Raw genomic sequence first — 19,755 nt, 5'->3', positions numbered from 1 at the left:
GAGACCGATCGGGTACAGCGAATTATTCTCCGAACGTGAGTAAAACTACATGTACAGACCTCAAACCTTGCGGAATGATCACCACTTATGTTTAGAAGATTAAGGACAACAGCACCAACTTACAATGTGATTTATTTTTCTTATTTTTCTCTGTTGCAGGGACCTGAAGATGGAGAACATCATGCTGGATGAGAAACGAAAGCACGTCAAGATTGTTGGTGAGTGTGTGTGCCGTACTGTTAGTTTCGTAGTCATCACTTTCAGTCTTCTCTTTCTCTCGTTCGTCTTTTTTTATGTAATGAGACTGTTATGCAGTCTTCTGTTTGTGTGTGTGATACATTCAGACGCAAAACATAAGTGCCGGACATTAGAGAGAGAGTCCATGAAACAATGTAAGGGAAACAACTCTGTGTTCAGACCTTCTTTGGAAGTGTCCTCCCTTCGTTGTTTCCGTCCAAGCGCGGGTTCAAAACTAACCCGTGTGAGTGAGCTGGGACATCTTGGGACGACAGATGTCAAAACCAAGACATCTATTTTGTCTCTCTCTCTCTCAGGCCAGTTCACCATGTTCTACTGTTTATCTCTGCTGTCTCACAACTGCCAGTGTGAGGGTGAAAACTTGAACGACGCACAGTGGTACAAATCGAAAATAAAATGGTAAGCTTGCGTTTAAGTTTCGGTTTCAAGGGGTGCGTGGACTTTCCCACATTTCCCCCCTGAAGATGGAATGAGTATAGTGTTCACAACAAGGCGTAGACGTTCACTCCGTCAGTCACACAACCAGTGGAGGGGAATAAGTGTGGATATTACTTCCATATACATATAATTAAATATACTATACCCCACATCTGTTTATGGGTATAAAAAAATAAAAACAACAGAAGCACAAAAACTAGATGCCTGACATATGCATAAACCCAACTGACCAGACACATACAGCCTTACATATCAGTGCATCTGCGTTTCTTCTCCAGTATTCTTTCCATTCAGTTTCATTCCGAAGACAGGGGGAAAAGTTATAAATTGTTTAACAACTTTGTGATATAGGCTCTACATTTGTTCCCCTCTTGAATGACATAAAGAAGGCCAGTCAATGATTGGAGGGGAGGAAATGTAGAGAATATATATATTACATTGTTATTATTCAGTTTACAACCTTATCCATCTTCTAAATGGAAATTCAAAAGCACAGGGAAAGAAATGTGGATATTGCCAAACATTAGCCTAAAATGATAGTATTTTATTTTCATATGTAGCAGTAATACAAGCAGAATTTGTTCCCTCTATGCACTTTACACTCATAATATTCAGAATTAACCATATGCTAATATATTTAGCATACTTCATGAATTTGATTAGCATATTTCATGAATTAGAAATAATGTCTGAATATCACATTCATTGTGAGGTGGGGGTGTTGATGGGAGTGGGGCATGGGGGCAGACGAAACATTCCAAAAGGAGCAAATTAGAACAGCATCGGGCGCAATAACCAAGTGGTTAAAGCGTTGGACTTTCAATCTGAGGGTCTGGGGTTCAAATATTGGTAACGGCGCCTGGTGGATAGAGGGTGGAGATTTTTCCAATCTCCCAGGTCAACATATGTGCAGATCTGCTTGTGCCTGAAACCCCTTCATGTGTATGCACAAGCAGAAGATCAAATACACACGTAAAGAGATCCTGTAATCCATATGTCAGCGTTCGGTGGGGTTATAGAAACAAGAACATACCCAGCATGCACACCCCTGAAAATGGAGCATGGCTGCCTGCGGTCATACACATACAAACCCACTCATGTATAATTTATACAGTAAACGTAGGAGCTACAGCCCACGAACGAAGAAGAAAAAGAGCAAATGACAAAAGCAATACATGAAAGAAAAAAAAAAGAAAAGAAAACATTATACAGTGCTGTATTCCTCTTAAGCAAAGATTTCAAAATTCAAGAAAGAGTAAGTAAATAAGAACATTGAAACAATTACTATGGAACAGACAACAGTGAATTGAAAATGTGTTTATAAGTGCTTGCCTTATGTTAAAAGTATGTGCCTGTTTATGCCCCTGTGTGTATTTGTGTTTGTGCATTTTGAATTGATAATTTGAGTGTGCTATAAAGTGGTTGGTAATGTTTGTAGGCTCTGCATGTGGGTTTACTTCATTGTAAAATATGCAGACAGTGCATGGTACTTGAAGATGGAGGTTGTTTTCAGTTGAATAGACAGATGTGTTTTGCAGGCATGTATAAATTTATAGATATATCATATGCAAGGTGATCCAGAAAACTTAATCATTGACTGCTTCAAAACAGTGGAACAGATACTATCACATGCATGCACACACACATACATACATCAGAAAACTTTATCATTGACTGCTTAAAAGCAGTAGAATAGAATAATATCAGAACTCTCTCTCTCTCTCTCTCTCTCTCTCTCTCTCTCTCTCTCTCTCTCTCTCTTTCCCTCCACCCTTCCTTTATTCCCTCTTCACCCCCTTCCCCCACCTTCTTCCTATCCGTCTGTTCCTAATTCTCAGTTTCCCCCCCCCCCCGCCCCCCACTCTCTCTCTCTTTCTCTCTCTCTCTTAATTTTTGACAGATCTGTCAGAAATTTTATACATGAGCAATTAAGCTGACACAAGAGGCAGACTTCATTTTGTGCAGTCATTTCTGTGCCTTGAAATAGATTGACAGAACACTTTCATAAAAGGTGGAAATACCATTGACTCCACAGTGGCTTTTTAAAGTTGATGAAGAAGAAAGGAGCTGTGAAAGTAAATGTTACTGAATGAGGAAGCAGTTGTCTATGTTATTCTTTTCCCTTCACTGTCTGTTCATGACATTTCTCTTTCATTCTTTCTCTGTCACTGTTTTTTTTTTCAGCCCATCTCTCGCTTAGTCTCCCACTGTCTCTGTATCTTTCCCCCTTTGCTCCTCTATTTTCTGCAGATGGGCTGAAAAAATCTATCTATCTATCTAACCACGCACACACACACACACACACACACACACACACACATATATATATATATATATATATATATATATATATATATATATATATATGTGTGTGTGTGTGTGTGTGTGTGGTTAGATAGATAGATTGATTTTCTAAGACTGATTTTGTTTTACCTGTGCATTTTTAAATGACTGATAAAACTATGTTATTTCAGTCTGATTTCTTTCATTGCAAATATTACCCTGTTTAGCATAGCGTAGTTTTTTTCTTTGTGAAAGTGAATAACAAACCCACACCCTTTTTCCCCCATTAAAACGGCTGTCTTTGTTGTTTTTTTCTTTCCAGATTTTGGGCTGAGCATCACGTTCACAAAAGATGAGCTGATGAGAACACACTGTGGCTCCCCAGAGTACGCCGCCCCAGAAATGAATCCAGCTAATGACAGATATGGTCCCGAGATTGATGTCTGGAGTCTGTAAGTGTTAAGGGTGATCTCTATTGGTGAAGCAATCATGTTGATAATGATAATTTTAGCTAATGAACACTTCTGTGATATCTTTAAGGTCATAAGAAAAAACGTAATTGAATTCTTGATTGAATTCACTTCTTACTTGACATAGCAGTTTGTTTCTGAAATTATAAATATGATCGTTCTGTTGATTTCATTATGATGTTTGCTGGGTGTGAAGGACAAAACATCTCCCCCTCTCTCTCTCCTCTCTATATATATATATGGATATCTAAAGATATATATATATATATATGTATGTGTGTGTGTGTGTTTGTTTGTCTGTCCGTCTGTGTGTGTGTGTGTATGTTGAAATGAACTTTACACCATTTGAATGTTTTTCACTTGTCATTTTGTATGATTCAGTCTTTTTTTGTCTTTTTTTTTTTTTTTTTTTTTTTTTTTTTTTTGGTTGTCCAGTGTCTTTTGTTTATGTAGTTATGGTCTCAAAGCATCCACGGCTTCTGGATAGGCAATGTATATCAAAGTGTAAATGAAATACTGAGTGTTTCTGTATGAGCTCTCTCTCTGTCTCTCTCTGTCTCTGTCTGTCTGTCTCTCTCTCTCTCTCTCTCTCTCTTTTTCTCTGTTTTTCCTCTCTTCTACTACTTCTTCTTCTTAATTTTTCTTCTCCTGTTTGAGTCTCTTCTTTCCAAACGCGTTAAGAGATCAGAGATTCTTTCAGCTGTTTTGTGTGGTTTTTGTATCCCCTCCCTTCCTCCCCCCCCCCCCCCCGCCTATCTTACCTTACCTACCTCCAAGGTCAGAGAGACTTGAGTGGGGGAGTAGTCTTCAGTTTAACGTCTTCCACTTTAAGTGATATTAGACGGGGGGAAAAAAAAAAAAAAAAAGAAGTGGGGGTGGAGGGTGCGGGAGGGTGGAGGGCGGGGCATGGTGGAGGGAACGGTATTGGGCAGAGGGTGAAAAATGGTGTGTGTGTGTGTGTGCGCATGTGTGTGTGTGTGGTGGGGAAAGATACAGAGCACTGGAAAAAATAAAGCATTAAAACGGGAGACATAGGCACAATATAGAAGGAAACGCTAACATCAAACAACTGTAACAACTATAACAAATGTCCAATTGGACTATGCAGCAAACCTTCTGCAATAGCAGATAGCATCTTGGGGATGAGTGGGGGATACACACTTACTGTGCTTGCAGGGGCATCGTGATGTATGCAATGATGATTGGTCACCTGCCCTTCACCACGCCTTACACAGACCACTACCGGCGCCTGAAGCTGGTGCAGCAGATGGAGAAGGGTTTGGTGGAGACTCACAACCAGGAGATGGCCATCCTCTCACAAGGTAGCCAACCGGCGCCACGCTCATGGATGTGGTTATTATCCTCTCTCTCTCTCTCTCTCTCTGTGTCTCTGTCTCTCTCAGTCTCTGTCTCTCTTTCTTTCTATTATCATCTCTCATCATCATCATTTTTTTCAATCTTCTTTCTCTTTCTCTCACCCACTCTCACTCCCTCTCTCTCTCTTTGTTGTTATCTCTCCATAGCATTATTTCTATCATCTTCGTCTTTCTCTCTTGATCTCTCGATCTCTTCCTTCACCCCTTCTCTCTCTCTCTCTCTCTCTCTCTCTCTCTCTCTCTCTCTCTCTGTGTGTGTGTGTGTGTGTGTGTCGTTATCTGTCTATCAAGCAGCTTTCCAGTTTGTCAGTTGGGAAGAGAGAAAGAAGTTTGTTTCATGAATGTGTTATTTTGTCATGGAATTAAGACTTACAAGAAACTGATTTTACATAATTCTTTTAAGATATAGTCTTTTTTGGTGTTTACTTATAATTTTTTTTTGTTATTTGATACATTATGATTATTCTAGCCAACTATTTACCCAGGATAATGCTTTGAAGATCAGAACATGATTGAAAAAAAAAAGTACCTGAATACAAGTATTAGCATTAGAAATGTTACCTGTATGGTGAGGCAGTTATTTCACAAACTCAACCTGTCCAGCTTTGGGGTCTGTGTCTTTCAGAGATACAATAAACAGAGGACCTGTGTGCAGCATGCACTCAGAGTAGATGATATAATTCACAGCAGTAAAAGGGTTGTCCCTGAAAAAGTAAAAGCAAATAAACTTTCCAGACAGATAAAACTATATATATATATATATATATATAGAGAGAGAGAGAGAGAGAGAGAGAGAGATATGCACAGGTGGTGCTGCACTTTTGTGATGCAATTTCCCAGGGGAGAGTTGCCTGAATTTCACTCAGAGAAATCTGTTGTGACAAAATATTGTACAGTCAGACAAATTCAGTACAGTCTAATACAGTCCATTCCACTCCACTCCACTCCAGTCCAATCCAAACCAATATAGTACTATACAATGCAGTGCAATGCAATACAATACAGTATCATACAGTCCAATCTTATGCAATCCAAATCAATACAGTGCCATGCAATACAATATAATACAAAGTACTCAGAGCCTTCTATGCAATACAATACAATACAGAGTACTCAGAGAATTCTAGCACTGTAGCAGTACTGATAAACCCTGACATAGCCTCTGAAGCATGATCCTGTGGTTTCCTTTGAATAATCTCAGACCCTCTTCGCATGTCGGTGTAAGTCACACCTCCACGATCACACACGCGCCATTGATTGTGCCAGTGGGTTGCAAGGAGGAAGGTGGCTGAATGGTTACGACGCTCATCTGCCAATACAGAGATTCCGTGAGGATGTGTTTCGAATCCCACTCTCGCCCATTCTCCCAAGTTTGACTGGAAAATCGACGGGCGCAATAGCCGAATGGTTAAAGCGTTGGACTTTCAATCTGAGGGTCCCGGGTTCAAATCACGGTGACGGTGCCTGGTGGGTAAAGGGTGGAGATATTTCCAATCTCCCAGGTCAACGTATGTGCAGACCTGCTAGTGCCTGAACCCCCTTCGTGTGTATATGCAAGCAGAAGATCAAATACACACATTAAAGATCCGGTAATCCATGTCAGTGTTCGGTGGGTTATGGAAACAAGAACATACCCAGCATGCACACCCCCGAAAACGGAGTATGGCTGCCTACATGGCGGGGTAAAAACGGTCATACACGTAAAAGCCCACTCGTGTGCATACAAGTGAACGCAGAAGAAGAAGAAGAAGACTGGAAAATCAAACAGCATGCACAATGCACTCAAACACACAGACCCACACATACATACACACACACATACACACATGCACAGAGGCTGCTACTGATTGGCCGCAAGAGGGATGGGAAAAGATCTCTGATGCCAAGAACGTGGCGTCTAGTGTGTTGCTCAGTCTATTGTATTTGGAAAAGCCCACAGAGACTCTGTTCTGTTTTGAAGAAATTTGCGCAATGTTGGTTTGGAAATGATGCCGATATTTGTTTGATTTGCAAAGCATCGTGCTCTACCTTTCATGCTAGACTTACGGCCGCTCCCTCTCTCTGCTTTTATTTCTTTGAGGTGATCGATGGTGTGATGGCCTTGTACCTGTTCTTTTTGATATTCTTTGACTTTTCTGAGGATTTCCAATTTTCCTAGATGTAGGCCGCTCGTTGTTGTTGCGTTACCAGGAAGTCTGTCAGCTCACTCATTTCCCTTAACACCTGCATGTCCCGGGCAGTATGACCGTGTGAGTTTTTTAATCTGAAAGTTGCGCATTGCCTTATGCCACTCTGGGCTTCCCATTCCATTTTCAATTTTCTGTATGAGGTTCATTGAGTTGGTTAGAATCATGGCATGTCGGTTTCCGGGCATATGGATTAACGATAGCCACTGGAGGGCATGTGTCACAGCTTCAACTTCCATCGTTAGGCTGTAGGTTGTGACTTTGTAGGCAGCATTCTCTTCCCTAATTGTTTTTCCATTTTGTTTCGCAGTGAATCCCCAACCGGATTGGTCTTTGGTGACTGAGGTGGGGGAGGGGGGGAAGAAAATACCAGCAACTGTGGGATTTGAATCAGTACCCCCGAAAAAAGAGTATGGCTGCATACATGGTGGGGTAAAAACGGTGATACACATAAAAGCCCACTCGTGTACATACAGTAAATGTGGGAGTTGCAGCCCACGAACAAAGAAGAAGAAGAAGAATCAGTGCGCTCAGGTTCTCTAGCTTCCTTGGCGGACGCGTTCCCAGTAGGCTAATCGTGACACTGAAGGGGGACGGTGGTGGTGGTGGTGGTGGTGTGCAGACGGCCAGGACCTGCTGCGGAAGGTGATAGAGCCATCCCCAGAGCTGCGCATCCCCTTGCTGGACATGGAGGTGCATCCCTGGATCACCAACCACGGCAAGCTGCCTTTCTACCCCTTCCAGGCCTTCCCCCGGGACAAAACCATGCGCACTCAGGTACTCTTCTGCTTCACTTTTCTTTCTCTTTTTTTTTTCTTCTTTTTTTCCATTTATATAGTGGGGGATTTTTTCTCTTTTTATTTCCTCTTGAGGCGATGCACTTTATTATTCATGAACCTTTTTTTTTTCTGTTAGTGTTTTCTTGTTGCACTCACTGTGTGTGTGTGTGTGTGTTTTATGGTCTGGGAACTTTCTTTTTTCCCATGAAATTTAAGACATGCTTGGCATTTTTGTGCACTGGGATCACTCAATGTGTTATGGTCTGTTCTGGTCTTGGCTTTTGTGGCCTGTGGGATGTTTGGTATTGGAGTCTTATCTGTACAAAAATATATCAAGTCTGTCATATAACCCCTTCGCAACTACCTCCCCCCCCCCCCAACCCCCTGAAAAAATCAGTTACTTTTGGAATTGTGCCTTTTAAAATGTTTGTAATGGAAATTTTTTACCATGATAGAAGTGGATCAGATTATGTATAAGCACCTTCATTGTCTAGAATTAAAAAGTCCATTTATGTTGAAATAGGAAAAGAAGAACCCACAAATTCATTGAGATTTAGTATTCATAGAGCTAGAGAGAAGAATAAATGAAAGGTCGGTCCTTTCCTGAGAAATAGTCCTGAGGTCTGGGCCCAGCGAATTTGACCTGTATGAACCACTGCTTATTTTCATGATGTGGTGGTGGTTTGTTCAACAGTGTGTGGTCCAGAACTGTTCCTGTCTTGTTCTTTTACATCGTCACGTTTTTTTTGTTTATCTTGTTGTCTCATGTTGTCGCTGTGTTGCGCCTTCCTTGCTTTTTTCATTCTTCACGCTGGCTCCTCAGTCTCCCACCTGTGCACAGATTGATGACGTTCTTCATCCTGATTTGATATTGTCCACTTTAAGAATCGTTGAAAGGGACGGTTGTTAAAAGGGACATAGTTCACGTCCTTTCTATGCAGGTCTTTTAGGTGTTGTGTGAGGTGTGGCCTGGACATTTAAACTAGTCCTCTTGTTCGTCTTTACACATGGGCATGTTTTCTTCCATTTTCTTGTCATTGTGGTGTCGGGTCTGGATGCCTTTTTTTTTTTCTACTTCTTCTTCTTCTTCTGTCTTAGAGTGCACTAAGATTTAAAGAAAAAAAGAACAGAAAACTTATTACAGTTGTCCAGTGTTCAAGCTGTGTGTGCAGTTTTACTATGAGCTGAAACGAGCTGTTTCAATGCAGTCTCACTTGCCACTCAGTTCCGGACTGCATTCACAAAATCTTTTTACTGTACTGATTGCTATGAAATTTTTATTGTCACTCAGAAGCAGTTATTGTTGATGTTATATATAACACCTTCTCAATATATATATATATATATATATATATATATATATATATATATATATATACACACACACACACACAGACACACACATACATACATACATATATATATATATATATATATATATATACATACACATACACATACATACATACATACATACACACATACTTATTTACATATATTGCTGTTTCATGTTTGTCTTGCTTGTTTAGAAAGATGATTAACGTTGGCACCTTTAGAAAGATGGGTTTCTTGGTGTGTTTTTTGGCCATGTCTTTTCAAATTCTCTGCGATGTCTTGTTGTTGACTGTGGAATGTGTGCACTGGCCTTGCTGGTTGTTGCTCTGTGCCCACTTTGCACTCCTGTGGATTCTGTGTTGCAGGGTAACCCCAGCCTTCGACAACAGGTACAGTACCCCCCCGCCCTCCCCCATGCCCCGCCCCCCCCCCCCTTCCCTAGTACTTGATGGGTTTAACAGTATCCATCCTCCTCTGTCTCCTCCCCCTTCCCTCCCATTTCTGCCATCCTTCCTTCCCCTTCTTCTTTTCCCTCCCCCTGTCCCCTTCCCCTCCACCTCCAGCATCGGTTCTCTTGCTCCTTTCTGTGTTGCTGCTAAACTCAAACAAATGGGAATGAGATATGAGGCACTGATTTTCAAGGGATGTGTTCTGCTATTTGGTTAGTAAGTTTCTATTTTGAAGGAATTCACAGTATTAAGAAAATATTGTGTGACAAAGAAAAAGAAATAAGAGGAAGATATGAAAATGATAAATGGCAATGGTGAGGCTTTCTTTTTAATACTCATACTCCAGTAGCATATGTTCATTACTGTGAATTTAAATGTACCCTAAACATTGATATTGTTCAGGATTTAAAGTTTCAAGGTATTTTATTAAATCCCGCTACTGATTGGCACCTGACAAATTTCTCACAATGATGTTTATTGGGAAAGAAGAGTGAACGTCTTAAAACTGATATATGTGGATGTTCAAGGAAACCAGAACTGGTTGATGTAAGTGTTCAAAGAAATCCAAAGTTACTGATGCAGTTGTGCAGAGAAAGCAAAATGAACATGCAGCAAAACCTGCTTATAACTGCCCTCAAACATAAAAGTTTAAACAGTAGACAACAGTGGGAAAAAAACCCCTGTTCTTCTAAACAGTTGTGTGTCAAACCAAGTTTGCTGTGAACTGATATATTCTGTCTTCCTGAGGATGCATGCTCTTTTATCAGATATATTTTATGAATTGACTCTCTACCCAGCAATGCATGATTTTTCCTTTATTGACTAAATTTTGAAACAACCTTTAGGGGACAATATTAGATATATATATAATGACAAGAACTGTAGTGATCTAACACAGGCACCAACGGTTGTGGAGTGGTCAGGGTGTGTGTGTACTGAGAATGGTTTTCAGTGTTCCATGTTCTGTATTTCACAGAAGTCTTAATCTGAGGTGATTGTGTTGTTGTTTTTTTGTGTGTGTTTTTTTGTTTTTTTTCTTTGCATGCTAGAAATGAATGTATTGGGCTATTGTGTTGGTGTCTTCTTGCTCACTGCAGTGTTTTCCTGTTGTTTTGCTTGTGTAGTTTACCAGGTTGCATAAATTATCGTGTGTGTGTGCGCGCGTGTGTATGAGTGTGTGTTCACACTCGAAGAACACAGAACTGATAATCGTTTGTTCTGATTGTCATGAAAAAAATACTGTTTTTTTTTTTTCTCTCTTTCAGTTGGCATCTTCAGTGTGTAGAATTAATATCTGGATAGAAAATCCCTTGTTCATTCGGATGACAATATTCTGGTGGTTGCTATTTAAGCAGACTTAAGTTTTGTTTTTGTTTGTAGGAACCCTTCTTTCATTCTCCTTATCTTTCCTTCCTTCCTTCCTTCCTTCCACCCCTCCTTCCTTTCTCTTTTTCCCTGGTTTATGTCAAAATATTTGTGTAGTATACCTTTACCTCACCAATATACACATTTTCACCTATGTGCATATACATGCATGTACACACATAAACATCAGTCCATATATATAATGTATTTCATATGTACCTGCAGTCATTCTTCACTCCATACACACCAGACACACAAACTCATACACAGACACAGACACATACAGTGACACACACACACACACATACACACACACGCGTATGCACTCTCACAGACACATGCACTCTCACATACACTGTGTCACACGCATGTAAACAGTGCACTTACCCCAGCAGACACAGCCTATTCACAAACATACAGGATGTTTGTTGTACATGAAATATGTTGCCAGTTTGACCAATGTTACCCTTGACCCTGCATTTTGTTTGTTCTGGGGCGTGGTTTATGGACCACATTAACAGACACTGCAGGACTCAGTATGTAGCGCTGATGAGGACGAGGTAATAAAGCACGGAAGCCGCCATCTCCAAAATGGTTCTCAACTTTCCTACCCCTTGGTGTCGAGACTCTTTTTCTAAACTTCAGTTTGGAGAACCCCACCTGTCTAAATGTTCCACTTTGTCGTTCTGCAGGCCTTTCCAAAGCACCCCTACCTGTTGGACAGGTTCCTTGGTTTGTTTGTTAAGCTGGGAATGTGGCGAATGACGGGAGGGTTTGGAAGTTTCATATGTCGTTTCAGATTTCAGTGCTGGTTTCAGTTCTTTCTTGGAATGCCTGATCTGTCTCTCTCTCTCTCTCTCTCTCTGTCTCTGTGACGATGCCATGATCTGTTGATTTCCACCTGTACACCCCATGTTCAAACCAAAAGCCTTGTTTCATTTGTTTTACGGATTTGACTGGAATGATGAATATTAATCCATCCCAGGTTGATGCCTGTCAGTGTGTATGTCTCTGTCCCACCCAGGGTTTGCTCCTCTTTGGTTTTGTTTCAGGTCATGAGTGACTTTTTGTTTTGCATGTCAAACAGATGCTGATGTATATATGTATATTTGTACTACATGTATAATCATTATCCACCTGTTGACTTGAGCATCAGTTTTCCTTATTTACTTCTGGCTTGTTCATTTATTGATTTATGCAAGTTTGGGTTTGTTTTGTTGGGTTGTTTTTTTTACTGATTTTTGCAAGTTGAGTTTCCTTTTACTATTTTTTTTTTTTTTAATTTGCCTTTTTGTGTGAAATGGGTTTATTGAAAAACGATTGTTGTGTTGGTTGAAATCTGTGCTACTAGTGTGAAATCTGTTACATAGTACAGAGTGGACATTTATGTAAATCAGTTTTGAATACTCTCGACAAAACAGCAGCTGGTTCTAGCAAACATATTTATTCTTGTCTTGTACTCTGGTTGTGTAATTTCATAGTGCAGAATGCGTTAACTGCATCGCATGACATGTCCTTGTGAGCAGGATGTAATTTTAGTCTCCAACATAAACGTTACACAGGGTGATATAGACAGTTGCTGGAGAAACATTTGGTGTCACTGAATTTTACAGGGAAAACAACTGTTTACTTTTATGCAGATAGTTGTGGTGTGGTATACAGAATTAGATTTGCCTGTGGTGTGGAGTTGTGGACAGTACTGAGAGTTGTATGGGTCTGCTTATTAAAGGCTAAAATCAGAAGGTAGAAGTGAGGTTTGTGGAGTGCAGATGTTTGCTGTGTTTGTTCAGCATGGCTGAATGAGCTTTGTGCTGTGTGTAACTTGTCACCACAAAATCACTGGATGTCGTGTGTCCGTCTGGTATCCTTGACTGTTGCTGACAAGTAAACTCATCAGTGTAGGGTGTTCACTACACTATATCTATCTATTATTATTATTATGAGCATTTACGCATAATCTTGAAAATAAGCCCTACAAAATAGAACACATATGTAAATATCAAAGAGGAAAAATTGAACACAAGATACCAAACATCATTAAAAACTATTCATCCCCCCCACCCCCCCATCCTCACACAGGACACACAAGCACACACGCACACACACACACAAGTCATAGCACACAATTGTAAATAGTACACAATCAAAAATACCACCAACAAATCCTGAAACTATCAAAAATCTATCCATCTATCCAACTGTCAGTCTGTCCATCTAATCTATCTATCAATAATGTAGATAGATATTTTAATCTTCAGTAGTGCCAAACTTTGAAACTGATTCTTGATCCAACAAAGAGAAGAGATCAAATTTAATAATGATATAGATTGATAAGTGTTACACTGTTAGTTAAAGCTTTCAAAATGTTGCATAGATATATACTAACCGAAGCTTTGTAGATTATGCGAATAGATAAGGAGTCATAAAAGTTAACTTGTACAGACAGTGTAAGGATAAAAACAAGAGCAGATATTCACTTTTTTTCAGTTGTTTTTATTTTTATATATTTGGTATTTTTTAAAAATATATATATCCAAGTAAAATTTGTGACACACATATGTTTGGTAAGTCATTTGCGAGAGCTGTGAGTATTATGGATGCTGTTCGTGCTTGTGACAGTTTCGTTTCATTTACATGCTCTTGTGTCGCCCCTGTCCTTCCTGCTGTAGTGTGTGTGTGTGTTGATGGAGAGCTGTGTGTTTTGCAGACCATCTTGGAACTGTCGCAGAAGCTAGGGATAAAGAAGGAGCACGTGGAACAGAAGGTTGGGGAAACCAAGTCGGACGAAATGTCAGCCATGTATAACATGCTACTGGACAATAAACGACGAGATCAAGGTATGGGGATGTCTTCAGAAATCATTTATATAGTGCCTTCAGACCTCGAAGTGCTTTACAAAGATAATTCAATCGCAAAAAGACACACACACACACAAGCACACTCAACCCCACACATGCACGACACATCACACACTCATATGGAAGATGATATAGATGTGGTTCCATAGATTACATAGTATGGAATGGAAGTGCCTTAAATTATGTATAGACTGCTTGAAAAGGGAGGGGGGGTGGGGGGGGGGCACACAAGCCAGAATCAGTTTGGCATTGGACTTTTGATCCAGTGTTTTACCAGTGATCAGAGTTTGAGGTGCACACACACACGCACACACACACACACATGCACAATCTATATTGGTGGCGGTGGTGGAGTGTGTGTGATGTGCCATTTTTTGTGCTGTGAACGGTGTTTGGGTGGTGAATTGTTTTCATCTAATTTTTTATTACTATATTTTATATATCTGCTTTTTACTGTAAAGTGTGGTGAGCCTGCTATTGAAAGTGGGGAACTGCGCTGTATAACTATAAGCCTCCACATTATTATGATTATATTGTAATTATTATTTTTCAGACTTAATGACAAAGCAGTAATGTAGTATAGATTTACGCGCACTGTTTATCATGGTAAATGCTAAAAACACATGCGGATTTAGTGAGGAAACTGTGACGATGGTTGCAGGTCTGTTTGACGTGGATCACACGTCCAAGCAGATGGAGCGACGTGAACCCAAAACCAAACGCCGAGCCAAGTCCGCCCCTGCTGACAAGAAGGAGAAAGGTCGTGTCAAAGGAAAAATTGGAGGTATGATAAGAAAGGGGTGGGGGTGGGGGGGAGCCGTGACTGGGAAAATGGGCGTTGGTTTCTGGCTGCTGCCAGTGCCTTGATAACTTGAAGCTGAATAGGGATGGTGCTGTGATTTCTCAATTAGAAACTAGCAACAACATTAGCTAAGTGCACATCTAGACTGTTATATGGTAAAGTGGCACTTTAGCATTCTAAATTCAGCTCAGGAATTTGGGATACTAATGTGCGATTCATTCCATCCGACTTTAGAATCCTAACATTAGCTAAGTGCACATCTAGACTGTTATATGGTAAAGTGGCACTTTAGCATTCTAAATTCAGCTCAGGAATTTGGGATGCCAATGTGCGATTCATTCCATCCGACTTTAGAATCCTAAATTCAGCTCCAGGAATTTAGGATGCTAAAGTGTGAGATTACCGAATACCAGTATATAAAAAGTAAAGAAGAAACATATGGTACTACATATTCAGGAAAAAGCTAAAGAAGCCTAAAAGCTGCTCATGAAATACATGATATGATAATTTGGCACATTGTGTTCAACTCCCCTGACTCTTGTTTTTCATTGTATCCTTCGTTTCTTTTTGTCAGTGATTCAGTAGTCTTTTAGACAGAGAGACACAGACAGGTTTTTATTTCACCAATAACAAGAAAGGCAAGGCCTCCAAGACTCACTTGTGATACACTTTAAGAAAATTTAAAAAAAAGTAAAATAAATAAAAACTTATAAAAATTAGTTTCTTGAAATGTGTTCTCTATTCGTTATTATAATTATATAAAGATTTGCATTAAAAGAAAAAAAAAGGTCTCCAAGCAGTTTCGAACTAAGGGTGTTCAGATTTAGAATGATTGGTTTTATCCATTAGGCTGACGTGGTTTCAACAATGACATTAGAAAATTATCATTTAAGCATGTTCTTTTAGCGAAATAAATGGACAGCAGCAATGGAAGTGTTAACACCATTTAAATCTTGTTATTTTGATATAGCTCAGGCACTTAAAAAAGTCTGAGGTAAAGGAGATGATCCCACACACTGCAATATGTTTCCGTTTCTTTATAGATATGTTTCCGTTTCTTTATAGATGTGCAGAGATCCGTGTTTAACAACTCCTTGTTGCTGTCACTGAGAAACTATAACACGGTCCATTCAATTTCTCTTTTCTGTTCATCTACTTTAAAACATTCATTTGCAGTAAACTTGTCGACGATTATTTAAGAAATTCTTTTAATTTGGCGGTAAAGGAGATGTTGCCATCGCGTCAGGCTTTGCATCAGTTTTGTCAAGATCTGCACAGACCAGTGTAGACAAGGAACTTAACTCTGTGAAACGGTCAATTCAAGTTTTCTTTCATGTTCATTGCAGTTAATTCAGTGTCCACTTTAGAATATTCAAATGCAGCAAACACATCAACTATGTAGTTAGTGTCACTGTATGTGTTCTGTTCAGCATTTGTATTCCTTTACTTTTAACTGCGAACAAGAAAAACGAGGTCAGATGCAGCAAACACATCAACTATGTAGTTAGTGTCACTGTATGTGTTCTGTCCAGCATTTGTATTTCTTTACTTTTAACTGCGAACAAGAAAAACGATGTCATGGCGCCATCTTGTCTTCATTCGGGCAGCTGCGAAGGGGTAGCAGCGTTTTTGGATTCCTTATTGAGTATCAATGAAACAAGCCGTTAATGATTCGGAAACACGGCTAAATTCAGGAGACATACAACCTATTATTGGTACGACTGTGAAGATTTTGTTTTCCTACTATGTTTATAAGCCAAATTTGGTATTGGCAGACAAAGCTTTTCTAGAGAAAATGGCAATGTTAAAGATTACCATGGACACACACACTCACACACACACACACACACACACAGACAACAGAACAACGGGTTGTAACATAGACTCACTTTGTTTACACAAGTGAGTCAATAAAAGCACAGGAAATTGTTTTACTTTCTTCTTGCATTTCTACCTTCATTTCTGCATATGAAACATCACACACGTGGAGAAGAGTTTGATAATCATTTCATTAACTATGGGAAAGGTTGTATGGAGTTCTTATCCATGACTAAATAGAGGCATGGACTTTTTCTGTGGAAACACTGTGTATCATAATTGGGTGCAATTCTGAAAGAGGATGCAATGTCGAAGAATGATGTTTAGCCTGATGGTTTATCTACAGAGCGTGACTATATCACATAAAGGAAGTGTGATTTTTTTTTTTTTTTTTTTTTTTAATCTTTAGGCAGATTGGTATTTCTCTTTATTTAATCTATTTAAAAGTTTTATTGGTTGTTGTTGTGTTTTATCAGCTGATGAACATTTTTATTTGTTGTAACAAATGTAACTTTGAGAAAAAACTTTACAGTTTTTTTCCTGTTGTTGTATCATCTTGAGGCACATTGCTTCAAGTTTATATTGTCACTTCCTTGAGAAAGACAACTGATAACATTTTTTGTTTGTTTGTTTGTTTTAGCAAACGTAACTTTGAGAAAGACTTAAATATATTTTTTCCGTTGTTGTGTCAACTTGAGGAACACTGATTCAAGTTGATATTGTCCGATTACTTTAGCCAACATCGTTCATCTGATAACGCATTTGTAAACAGGTGTTAAAAGACAGAAATGTGATTAAAGTCTGCATTATTACACTAGATTGTTCCGTTCTTTTGTGCTTCAACACATTGAGAAAAACTAGAAATGTTCTGTATTACAGCTTTGAATTATACCTTGAATAAAGCACTGTTTTAAACATTGGTTGGTCAGTGTTTTGGCACAAAATAACACCTTGAGAGAGATACTGATTAAAGCATTCATCCTTTGGTTTTGTGGCACTGCATACCACCTGGTTCAAATGTTCCATCTACAGTATTGTGGCAATATATAATAACAGTTTGAGAAAGATCCTGATTAGAATATTCATCGTTCAGTATTGTGAAACTAAATGATGACACCTTGTAATGGCTGATTAAAGCGTTCATAGTGGCACAGGTATAATACCTTGGGAAAGACCCGAATAAAATGTTCATTGTTTAGTATATTTGAACAATATGATGCCATGAGCATGCAACATTGTGGCACAATATAAAACCTTCAGCACTCAGTGTTGTGGCACAATATACCCCCTTGAGAAAGACCCTCATAAAAATGTCCACTCTTTTTTTTTTTTTTTTTTTTTTTTTTTTTGTGCACTGTATAACACCTTGAGCACTCAGTATTATGGCACTGTATAGCACCTTGAGAAAGACCCAGATTAAAATGTCCTTCACTCATTTTTATGGCATTATATAACACCCTGAGTACTCAGTATTGTGGCACTATATACCCCCTTGAGAAATAACCTGATTAAAATGTCCTTCACTGTTTTGTGGCACTGTGCAACAGCTTGAGCACTCAGTATTGTGGCACTGTATCCCACCTTGAGAAAGACCCAGATTAAGATGTCCTTCTCTCAGTTTTGTGGCATTATATAACACCTTGAGAACTTAGTAATATGGCATTATATAACACCTTGAGAAATACCCAGATTAAGATGTCCTTCTCTCAGTTTTCTCAAGGCCTGACTAAGCGCATTGGGTTACGCTGCTGGTCAGGCATCTGCTTGGCAGATGTGGTGTGGCGTATATGGATTTGTCCGAAAGCAGTGACGCCTCCTTGAGCTACTGAAACTGAAACTCTCTCAGTTTTGTGGCATTATATAACACCTTGAGAACTTAGTATTATGGCACTATATCCCACCTTGAGAAATACCCAGATTAAGATGTCCTTCTCTCAGTTTTGTGGCATTATATAACACCTTGAGAACTTAGTATTATGGCATTATATAACATCTTGAGAAATACCCTGATTAAAATGTCATTCACTCACTTTTGTGGCCTTGAGTACTTAGTATTATGGCACTGTATACACCTTATAAAAGACCCTGATTAAAGTGTTCAGCACTCAGTATTATTGCCCTGTATAGCACCTTGAGAAAGATCCGGATTTAAATGTTCAGATTTTAGTATTATGACACCGTATAGCACCTTATAAAAGACCCTGATTAAAGTGTTCAGCACTCGGTATTATTGCACTGTATAGCACCTTGAGAAAGACTGCTTAAAATGTTCAGCATTCAGTTTCTTTGGCACTGCATAGCACCTTGAGAAATACCCTGATTGAAATGTTCAACACTCAGTACTGTGACACTATATGGCAACTTACAAAAGACCCTGATTAAAATGCTCAGCACTTGGTATTGTGGCACTTATGGCACCTTGTGAAAGACCCTGATTAAAATGTTCAGCACAGTATAGCGCCTTATAAAAGACCCCAATTAAAATGTTCAGCACTGTATAGCACCTTATAAAAGACCCTGATTCAAATGTTCAGCACTTGGTATTGTGGCACTTATAGCACCTGATAAAAGACGCTGATTCAAATGTTCAGCACTTGGTAGTGTGGCACTTATAGCACCTTATAAAAGACCCTGATTCAAATGTTCAGCACAGTATAGCGCCTTATAAAAACCCTGATTAAAATGCTCAGCACTGTATAGCACCTTATAAAAGATCCTGATTCAAATGTTCAGCACTTTACCTATAACACCTTATAAAAGACCCTGATTAAAATGCTCAGCACTCGCTATTGTGGCACTGCACAGCACCTTGAGAAATGCCTCAACAACCTAAAGTGGTGACCGTGACGTTCACTATTGTGGCAGCACTCGCACTGTGTGTGACACAGCCCTCAAAGTGTCCCTTGTTCAGTAGCATAGTGCCACAGAGGTGAGAAACACCTGTAATTCATGTTGTTAGTTCCGCCAGCTCTTGTCCTGCCAGCGCCAGAGGTGTGCGTGGAGTCGGCACCCCACAGTGGCAGCGACGCCACAGGCGAGCCAGAAACGCGGATGACGTCGTTCGACTTCCTGGCGCTCTGCAGCACGCCGTCTTGGCTTGGGCCCGAGAGGAGGAGGTCTCGACGGAGAGGACGTTCCCCGATCGCCGCTGCACAGCACAAAAATACTGACGGGGTGAGCGTAAAAAAGAGAAATCCGTTTCTGTATGGTTTTTGATAAGTTTGTTACAATGATTCTAGTGGGAATTTTTTTGTTTGATTTTGGTTATTGCTGCTACATGATTTCTGTTACAAGTTTTTAATTGATATTTTCTTTATTCTTCAGTGTGTTTTGTGTTA

At 39.6% G+C, this 19,755-nt stretch overlaps 1 protein-coding gene across 1 annotated transcript in view; it reads left to right on the top strand.

Moving 5' to 3' along the window:
• LOC143280426 (uncharacterized) overlaps window positions 1–19,755 on the top strand; it is a 323,184-nt gene that overhangs the window by 268,339 nt on the left and 35,090 nt on the right. Inside the window, exons 4-11 of the mRNA XM_076585065.1 lie at window positions 160–218; window positions 3,302–3,431; window positions 4,626–4,771; window positions 7,634–7,788; window positions 9,491–9,514; window positions 13,647–13,776; window positions 14,459–14,581; window positions 19,401–19,591. Coding sequence (XP_076441180.1) covers window positions 160–218; window positions 3,302–3,431; window positions 4,626–4,771; window positions 7,634–7,788; window positions 9,491–9,514; window positions 13,647–13,776; window positions 14,459–14,581; window positions 19,401–19,591 — 958 coding nt within the window. The remainder of the gene's footprint in view (window positions 1–159; window positions 219–3,301; window positions 3,432–4,625; window positions 4,772–7,633; window positions 7,789–9,490; window positions 9,515–13,646; window positions 13,777–14,458; window positions 14,582–19,400; window positions 19,592–19,755) is intronic.

The sequence above is a fragment of the Babylonia areolata genome, chromosome 3 (assembly GCF_041734735.1).
Source record: "Babylonia areolata isolate BAREFJ2019XMU chromosome 3, ASM4173473v1, whole genome shotgun sequence".
Lineage (NCBI taxonomy): Eukaryota > Metazoa > Mollusca > Gastropoda > Neogastropoda > Buccinidae > Babylonia > Babylonia areolata.
This window is presented reverse-complemented; position numbering and strand designations above follow the sequence as displayed.